We start from the raw sequence: 10,807 nt of genomic DNA on the forward strand, positions 1-10,807 counted from the left end.
ATGAGCTTAGTGGATAAAAGTGTAAAATTTCTCAGTTTAAACATTTGCTATGTTATCTATGTTCTATTGTGAATAAAATATTGGCTCGTGATTTGAAATTCCTTTAGTTTTCATTTTATTAAAATTTATAAAACGTCCCAACTTTTCCGGAATTCGGGTTGTAGAATTTGGCCTTCAATCTGGCGTTGTTCTGTTTGACCGTGTGTCCTATACACAAATTCAGGACTAAGATGATATCAAATTTAAAAAATGTCCGCAAGCAAACAGACTAAACTGCGGTGAGATTCTCACAGCTCAAGTGTTGCAAAAGGATTTCGGAGGGCTGTTTACAGAGTAAACACTCGATTAGAATCGTCTGATAACGCAGCGGAGGATAAAGTGGTCTTAAGCGGTATGCTAAATCCATAAAAAAGTGCCATATTCCAGATGGCGGACTTTATCTGAATGGGCCAGATGTATTTTCCCAGCTGTCTCAGGATCATTCTCACTACTACATTCGTCAAGACTAACAGTGCTCTGTCTGTGATGTCATAAAAGCTCAACAGCACTAAAATTCCCCCTTCATCTACCATAACAGATGCCCCTTGGAATTATGTTAGGGCATTGACCTTTTATCTTACAGTCAGACATCGAAGCATGGGAAATTGTGGGCACTTTGTTTGATAATTTATTGTTTTATTTTATCCTAAATAAAATTGTGATTTTTCTTATCCAAGGTTAATAGCTGGTCTCTGTGAGGTTTATTTGAACCTTCGTGTATGCAAATAAAAAATAGGTCTGTCACTGAAAAATAAAACTGCATTTGAACATACCTAAAATAAGAAGGAAATTCGTATTCTATGGGCATGTACACACTGCAAAGCTTCAGAAGTGACAACCGTATTTAAATGCGGGAGTGAATTCACTCAACGATCGTTCCATGTGTGTACGGAACAGGTAGTCACTCCCGTATTTATGATGATTCACATAGTGGTAACCATATCGATGTTCATGGCGTCTCAGCTGTGAGTAAAAATATTTCCGGTTTCTGCAGTTTTTCGGATGAGCCGAGTGCCGAGCTTTATTATCTAAGACCAAACAACAAGCATAACAGTGCTGTTCGTTATTATTAAGCGCTGTTATGCTTGTTGTTTGGTCTTAGATAATAAAGGTTTATTATTAGGATTATTTAAGCGACTGACTAAAACGTTTCAAACAAGCATATAATAAAGTAATGGCAATGTAAATCGTTTTTATTAAATTAAATTAAATTAAATTTATAATTTTACATTTATTACAAATATTACATTTAATACTAGGAATTTAACAATTTATGTTCATTGAAAGATTCAGGTTTATTATCTGTTACAGTTTATTTGTTTGGTGCTGTAATGTTGAAAGCCACGTTGAAAGCCTAAAAGTATGCCATCTCTGAGGTACTGGATTATCTGCTACAGTTTATTTGTTTACTTGCTGTAACGTGACTCATCACATATCGTCGCCTTGGAATTATACTGACATCAAAACTGAATTATTCACATGTTCTTATTCTGTGACAATTTACTAACATGATGCATGTTTTTTTTCTTAACATTGTGTACATTTTAGAAAACAAAAAAGGTTTTATCTACAGTCAAATGGAAAGCAAAAATCTTTATCTCAAAACTGTCCAGAATGCAGATGGACCATATAATTGCAAGGCGATGATACGCATGAACAACATTGTTGAGCCTCATCACTGCATTTAAGGTTCAACCAAGAATTTCTTGTCAAATTATACAGACTCTTTTGATTTATTTTCTAAGAAGACATGCTTTTAAATCATACTACTGATAGGACTGTGTACTGAAGGTTCAGTTCCCAGGAGTCATTTTATGGCTTTTTAGAAACATCAAACTTGCAACAACAATCCTGCAATAATTTGCCTCTATAACAGACAATTAAGCTAAAAACTCTTCTGTTCAGTTTTCATTGTAAAATACTGTAATGTTTGAGATATGGATGTGCTGGGTTTAATAAGGGTTAACTTCAATGCCGCAAAAGCATCAATCTTGTTCCTCATTTCACTTTCCAACCCTTTTCTCTGTTCCTCTGAGGTGTAGATTCCTCTGTAGTTTACTAACTTCTGTACAGGGACTTCCCCAGCTGTAAACCTGTAACAAAGCTTTAATTCACAAGTGCCACTACACCAGCTACACTTCTACTGTTGTTTATTTACTGTATGTGTCTCATGTGACTTATATGTAATATGTAAAGTTTTGGTGTAAAAAACGTTATCTGGTGACTGTCATCATGAGAGACGGTTAACAACACCTGATCTGTTTAGAGAGCAAGAACTGGGATGCAGTTAAATTTTTCTTAAAGAGAAAGTTACCCGAAATTTTTTATTAATTCACATTCATGTTGTTCAACACCTGTTTATGACTCCTTTATTTTTTACTCTGGAACACAAAAGAAGATATTTTGAGAAAGGTCAAGGCTGTAAAATAAGCAATTTTAATAAACCAATAAGAAGCCATGGTTCACAGTGATTTTATAACAGCTAAGGGCCGTTATTAGGCATGATCCAAAGTGGACGCAAGGCTTCACAGGGCTTCTTGCATTTATAAAATAAAATGCAAATGAAATGTCTGATATTACTAAGAATGTTATTGCTCTGCCAAGCTCCTCAGAAACACAAACACAACAGCATATTGTACAGTGGTGCAGTAATACTTATGTAAACGCGCCGGTCAGCTGTATGTTTTTGGGAATTTTATAAAAGCTTAGAACAGGACACAGCCAATCAGAATCAAGGACCAGAACTAAGCATTTCATAAATCAATTGAAACCCACAGACATGTCACATCAAGCTGGTTGTCAATGACATCTAACATCACTGATTCACAACCGAACATCTGTCTGATTTGTCGCTTTACTCTTATTGTTCAAATGATCAACCCCTCGCTAGTCATATTTCCATCTGCATATGTTCACTATGATCTTTATTCAAAATCTTTTTCATTCATCAGGATTTTCTGACGTGCACCCATCGCACGCACACTGCTGAATGTGACTTACTGACATTCACTGACCACAGAGCAGGAAATAAAATCATCTCACATGCATCATCTGTCACGGTCGGGGGTGAGACACAAGGATACAGATGACCCAGGTGCAGACAGCGGGTAAGGGGTTAACAAGACGTTTAATGTAAAACGAAACAAAAACCCACGAGGGGGTAAAATAACAAAGATATAAACAGGAACACGGACTAACTACACTAGACAAGACTAAGACAACAACAAAAATACCTCTCTCCACATTAAACACGTGGGTCTGTCATGATTCTGCCTCAAGGCTCAAAAAGCGTGACAAGAGAGGGCAGAATTATGACATCATCAAACCCATTCGTGTCATACAGCTTTACGCAAATTAGCTCAATTATATCAACCCCCAGTAGTTCTCATCCATCACGTAATGAGTTATGATGGATAACCAAAATTCTTATGTCGGACTATTCATCCAGACGAACTATATACAGTAATTGCTGTGGCAGATACACATCAAATCCCACTTGTTTAGGACGCAGAAGAAAAACAGAGCAAATGCCCGGAAGCCTTTGAGAGAGACAGAACACAAGGGACTGGCCAATGGCCATACCGTTAAACCCATCCGAATGTTTGATTAATAAAGATTTGCATTTGGATGATGGACGGCTGGCACAACGGCGTGAGTATTTCACGAGGAAGGAGGAGGAGAGTAGGCGGTAAAGAGAGAGAGAGAGAGGATATAAAGGGAAGAGATTAGTGAAACAGGTGTATTACCAGTGATGCGCTGCCCCATCCTTCATTCCAAGATCTTATTCAGCAGTTATATTCCTTTCTCACTCTCTATTGTGATACATTCATATATGTCACAGCAACTGGAACTACATCAAGGTAATTTAACATTCATATTCATTTTAAGTTAATATGTATTATGCGTTATTTGTGGTGATGCTTTAAACGGTTTTCATTTTAGTCTATGTTGGTGATTTTTGGTCTAATTTGGTTTGTGTTGTTCACACTTTCAGTTTGTTTTGCTTGGGCTGTATTTTGTGAAATGCACGGGTTCACAAGAGATTGTAATCAAACTGCATTCTCACAGCATTCCATTCATTCAGTTTGTACTCGTCTGCCTTATCTGACTTTGTGTTTATTTTTTCAGATGTTGACAACCCTTGAAAACGTGAGTATAATTTATACTTCTTATTTTGTTTGAATGAAGAAAACATGCAAATTTGCAAAACTCTTATGACAGACAGAAGTCTGCTCTATAGAATCTGTAGTTTTTGTTTTTCGTGAACGAAAACCCGTGATAAAAACTCACAAAACACATGAAATATATGACTAACTTAAAAAAACTGGAAATGAACTAAAAACGCTAGAAATGACAACACCCTTACAAAAACAATTGTTACTGTATATTATTATATTTACTGCTTGCTGGTTTGTACAAATACTGTTTAAATCTCACTTTAAAAAATGTTTGTGTGTAACATTTTGCTTAAAATTGCATACGCTTTAATGTCCAACAATGTTTTATGGCCATTGTATGTGTTTGTATATGTACATGCTACTTTGTCTGTCAAAACAGATGCATAATGTCACTTATTCTGTTTACACAAACTCGCAATGCAAATGTTTCCGTTGCGTACACAATTTCACCTTCAGCAGTACTGAGCCAGAGGGGGTTTACATTCATTAAGTTAGTTTTGACTTTCTTTTTTTATAAACTTTCTTTCATAAACTATGTAGATATACTTGTAATACATTTGTAATTCTTAAATCTCAGTAAAAGTTTCACAATAACAAATTTAACAGAAATAAACAATTAACATTAATTTTGTTTCTTAAAGGAACAGTTTACCCAAAAATGAACATTCTCACCATGAAGGTGTTCCAAAGCTTTTCAAATTTCTTTGTTCTCTTGAACACAAAGGAGATACTTTAAAGAATGCGGGAAACCAATCCGTTTTGGGACACCATTGACTTCCAAAGTAGTTTTTCTTCCTACTATGGAAGTCAGTAGTGCCCCCAAACTGTTCGGTTACAAACATTCTTCAAAATTATTAGGTTTGGAACTTCTGTAGGAGTAAATGATGACAGAATTTTTATTTTTTGGTGAACTGTTCCAGAAACATGAAAGTAACTCAATGATTATCAATTATGATTTTGTTATTTAGTCTCCTATTGATGGTACAACGTGTAATATTTGTAATGTATGTGATTATATTTTTAATTCATCTTCCATGTACCCACTGATTCAGTACTATCAAGATCTAGGCCCCAGAGAGGCGTCTTCAGGGAATGTTGATCTTGATGTGATTGAGGAGTATCTACAGGAGCATTCAGTGGAGGTGATGTCAGGATCATGTGTTCAGAGAACTGAAGACCAGCACAGAATAGCAGGTACTGTACTTGTTAAGGGAAGCTGAGGTAAAACTCACTTCTGCACTTTCAGATTTGTAAGATTTGTTATTTCGTTTTTTTTATGAGCGGCTATTTTGGATCAGAAGATGTCACATACTGTATAACAAGAGACCTTCAGACAATTATTCATACAGATAGTGTTGTTCATGTACTTTTGGAAGGTTGACAAAAATATAATGTATTCTGTATTTTTTAATACTATATTTTTATTTAATATAATTAATTATATATTTATTATTCATTAATTATCTAATTTAATTATTTATTATTCATTAATTTTGAAAGAATGACAAAAATATAATGTATTCTGTATTGTATCAATTTAGTATTTTTATTCATTACTAATTTAATTTATTATTAATTAATTGTTTATTTATTTTTTACTTATTTATGTATACTGTTTTATATTTGTATTAATTTAATAATTAATTTGTAAATTAATAATAATACTTACTATAGACAGACAGACAGATATCTATTTTTCCTTTAACCTTTAAAGTTTTTTTGTAGATACTGTACACTGAAAAAAACAACAACTAGGATTTACTTTTTGTGTAATTAAATTTAATACTTTTTTGTGGCATGTTTTTGCACAGTTTTTTACGTAAATTTACTTTGAAAAAACTGTGTGCAAAAAATTAAGCAGATTAACACAAAAAATTAAGTAAATATTACTAGTTATTTTTTCAATGTATTTAAACATAGATTTTTTTCATTGGTCGGATAGACAGATAGCCCCACCCCAAACTCAAAACGTTGATTGATGAAGTTGTTTTTTGCTCAAACATACCATTTTGGCATATAAAGCCCATCAATTTTCACATAAAGCATTAAGCATAAAAATTTCATGTCTTTTTGATAATAATACAACCACATATAGCCACCTTGTTTATGTTTTGATTACGTGAATGTGACTATATGAGCGATTTGTTTCTACAGAGAACAGCTGGTCCGGTTGTCACGCATATGAATGGCATTATGGTGGAGTACCAGTGACAGAGAACACACGTGAACTACAGTCTCAGCAGCAGCAGACGTGGCTCTGTCAGTCCAGTCTCACTGAGTGGGTATGTCACACCCAACTCAAAGATGTTCCAGATTATAACTACGGTAGTAGTTGTTATTTATGATAATGTGTGTTTTAGGGACACTGCCAGTATGACAGAAACCGGTGCAGTGATTCAGACTCTCTGTCCACCAGTTCTGGTTGCCAAGACTTTCCTCCATCTCCAGCCACAGACGGGAAGGGACAGACTTGGTGCGATTCTTCTGCTCTGAAGCCTCTCTCGGGTAGGGCGCAGCATTTTTTGTCCATCGATTGTCCTTTTGTCATTTTGGCTCAATTTTTACAAGCAGGATTTGTTTGAAGAATTCGCTTGAACATGGTTTACCCAAAATGACAGCAGAAATCTAAACTAGCTAATATTTAACAATGAATCAAACAATATCATTTCTCAGGTAAAAGGAAAGAACGGCTGTTTCAGTTCTTATACGAGATGCTACAGACACCAGATATGCGAAGCTGCATTTGGTGGGTCCAGTCGAACAATGGAACGTTCCAGTTCTCCTCACAGAACAAGGAAAAGCTGGCGGAGATGTGGGGCAGACGCAAGGGCAACCGCAAGACGATGACGTACCAGAAAATGGCGAGAGCCCTTCGAAACTACTCCAGAACAGGAGAGATCTGCAAAGTCAAGCGTAAACTCACATATCAGTTCACTGAGAAAACACTGAGAGGCCTTCAGAACAACTCTCAAAGGTTTATGGGTAGTTAGTGTGGCATCCATCCGTTGAGTCGGTTTCCTCAAAGTGGGAAAATAGAAACAAATACTGAGTATTGTTCATTATGTAATCTATCTGGGCATATGATCATCCAATATTATTTGGTAGCTGAGGCTTAATTCAGACTCGACAAGGTTTGATTGTGAATGACGGGGATTCATGTTTAAATGACAGGTGAAGGAATTGATCTTTGAAATATGTAAATCTAAGGATTGTTGATCTTTACTACGTTATATGTAGTTATGAAACCGTTTTTTTGTTGATGTTTTGATATTTTTTTCTGCTCATTTTGACTTTTCAGTCAGGTTCAAATACGGCTGATAATAAAATTATTTCAACAGCAAAGTTGGGCAATTATTAATAAGCAATCACATTCAGACTACATCATGTTTTGTCATAGAGAACAAGTCTTATAAAAAGTTCAGTTAATAATGACTATTTTAGGGATGCACCGATACCATTTTTTAAAGACCGAGTACGAGTATCACTATTTTTTTTCTGGTACTCGCCGATACCGATACCTATAACCGATGCCTGTATAATGTACAATAATGTTAATAAACCAGTATCTTACTGGTACATTTTCTTTTTTTCTTTTGTTTTTAGGTCTACTGAAATTTAAGTACTATTTTTTAATCAAGTTCTTTTTTTTATGATAAGTAGCACAATTTTACTAGCACATTTACTTCAGTAGACAATATACTCTGGTCAAATTATAAAAAATTTAAGGGGGTGGTGTGGTAAAATGTGAGTGTATATATAACTTGTTCAAGTCAACCGGACTTTTATTTTGACGGGACGCCGCAAAGAGCGTTTCGTCGCTGTCGGGCGGAATCCTCGCATCTCCAAAACCATTATTTTTCAGGAAATTAAAAAACTGCATATTTTTTGAGTTATTAAACATTGTATCGTTAAAGTTGGTATTATACCTCATATTGCTATCATATACTGTTGTGTACCAACATTAACACAAAAATTCCCCAAAACCATGTTTAATCGGAGATACGAGGTTTATGACTTGGGAGCAGGGAGATACGAGATTACGCTGTCATTGATAAGAATGGTACGGACACAGACGTCGCTGCTGCCAGCAGTGTTCATCAAAGTCTGCGGTCGCGTTGAGCCTTTTGACAAGAGACGAGGCTTTAAGAGCTAATGATTGTGGTTACATACATCTTCCTAAACTCTATTTTAAACGTTTAACAGCTATCGATTTTTAACAAAACAGGCCTGCTCATATGTATCTAACCTAACTATTTTCACTCGTTATTGTCTAAAAAACTTTCAATCAGGAGACGTAATGCCGAGAAGCTCCCGCGGAGTGAAGAAGAGGTGGAGTTACGAGACTTCTCAGACAGTTGAAGTGTCCAATGGAGTTAAGAGATTTGCTCTCAAGCTATTTTCAACACTTTAGATTGGTTAATAATTTGTAAAAATAACAGACCCACATGGGGACTGACCAATAGCCTCGATTTGTGAAAAAATATGAAATTGACCAAATTTGGACATAGGAGGTTTCCGCCAGACAGACGGTTTGTTTAAATTAACCGGACTTTTATTTTGATGGATCGCCGCAAATGGTGTTTGTTTATGTGTTCGTGTCCTCGTGCAGTGAAACGCTGGCGCTGAAAGCTCCACAAGCACAATGCGTTCAGTACACGCAACCGCACCACTCTTTCACACACGGTAACGCAAAACAAGCAGAATACATATTTAAACAGTATCTGAATATTTCGTTAACTGTTACGTTAGCTGTTAGCTACGGAGACCGTCTGGTCACCCCTCGGAGAAAAAAAAACAAGACTCGCAAATCCGTGGCCACAGTTTTGTAATTCGTTCCCTCAGTTTAAAAATCAGTGCTCTCGGATTAATAAACTGTACCCACAGTTTACAAAACCGTGCTGTCGGATTAATAAACTGTACCCACGAGTTTCCAATCCGTGCTCTCGGTTTTGTAAACCGTCCCCATAAAGTTGGTTTGACATTAAACTTTAGATATTCGTGAATTTAGGGACCGTCTCTAAAGTTACATTCACATTAAGATACTTTTTTCCAACTTCAAAAGCATTTAAAAGGAAAGATTTATAGCTACAAAACTAGCTGTACAGTGTTCATGTGTGTGTCAGCTATTATGCATAACTTTTAGATAATTGAGTATTAAAATAAACCATCAAATAATATGCACATATTCCTATACGTATATTGAGCTTTAAATAATGGTATATTTGTGTATGAGACCATTATACACATAGGAATGTTTGCATGTGATTTGACGGTTTATTTTAATACATATCAATAATCTAAAAGGTGTGCATTATATCTGACACACACATGAACACTGTACAGTTAGTCTTGTGGGTATAAGTCATTCCCTTTAAATGCCATTGAAGTTGGAAACATGTATTTGAATGTGTATTTAACTTTAGAGACGGTCCCTAAATTCACGAATATCGAAAATTTAATGTCAAACCAACTTTATGCCAGTGAAACGCGGCAATGAACGCATGCTTTATATGCGCCACGCGCTCGTGTGTAAACACATTAAGACAATTTATAATATAATCTAAAATAAAACAGTATACAATATTCGTTAATGTTCCTGTAGGAGCTTGTTCTGTTGACAGACAGAGGCTTCAATTCCGCGAGTAGGCTACAGTTTGCAAAACTGTGCGAACGGATTGCGAAAGCGTGGGCACAGATTATGAATTCGTGGGTACAGATTTCAAAAACTGAGGGGACGGTTTACGAAACCGAGAGCACGGATTGGAAACTCGTGGGTACAGTTTATTAATCCGAGAGTACGGTTTTGTAAACTGTGGGTACAGTTTATTAATCCGAGAGCACGGATTTTTAAAATGAGGGAAAGAAATTACAAAACTGTGGCCACGGATTTGCGGGTCTTGTTTTTTTTTCTCCAAGGGGTGACTAGACGGGCTCCGTAGTTAGCTGTTCAGCGCTAATTTCTTGTTACGAAATGCCTGGATTCCTCGATTCCGTCCGCGTTTTCCGCATTGCGGAAATCATAGGACTCTATGTATGTCACGTGAGGTATGGTGTGTCATTACGTGTACGAGTACATGAGCTTGGTATCGGTGCATCCCTAATCGTCATTTATCATACATTTACATTAATGTGCATAAAGTCTAAGGTACTGTAAGGAATATCATGGTAGGCCATTCCAAGTGTAAATGTCTAAAAAACATGATTATTATGTATGTATTATTATTATTACACACAAAAAACAATGCATGAGACAACGGGCTCCATGAAAACCACAAACACCAACACAATTTTGTGCAAAATGTTTTTGAGCATTTTAGGACGTCACAAAAATCACCTGTAAAATAATCTGATCTAACATAATGTAAATGGTACGTAAATGTATGTTTTACGTACACAACGTGAATCCCTAATTATTATATTTAAAGAAAAATGAATTTGAATTTTTTGAAAACGATTTTTTAGTGTTGATGCCTTTTGCTAATATGATAGTATACTGTATGTAATGTTGCAAAAAAATCTGCATTACCATGTTATCATATTCAAATTCATATTCTGCAGACCCTCAACACAGTCTGATACATTATCTGATT

General features: G+C 35.7%; 1 protein-coding gene across 1 annotated transcript; it reads left to right on the forward strand.

Annotated features, from left to right (window-relative positions):
- The first annotated feature begins 3,787 nt into the window (after positions 1-3,787).
- On the forward strand, positions 3,788-7,550 carry LOC130545265 (transcription factor PU.1). The gene is made up of 6 exons (XM_057319697.1): positions 3,788-3,899; positions 4,168-4,188; positions 5,270-5,411; positions 6,372-6,499; positions 6,578-6,722; positions 6,891-7,550. Exons 2-6 carry the CDS (start codon positions 4,168-4,170, stop codon positions 7,205-7,207), a joined length of 753 nt encoding a protein of 250 aa, XP_057175680.1. The 5' UTR covers positions 3,788-3,899; the 3' UTR covers positions 7,208-7,550.
- Positions 7,551-10,807: the final 3,257 nt, after the last annotated feature.

Source organism: Triplophysa rosa, linkage group LG21 (assembly GCF_024868665.1).
Source record: "Triplophysa rosa linkage group LG21, Trosa_1v2, whole genome shotgun sequence".
NCBI classification, from domain to species: domain Eukaryota; kingdom Metazoa; phylum Chordata; class Actinopteri; order Cypriniformes; family Nemacheilidae; genus Triplophysa; species Triplophysa rosa.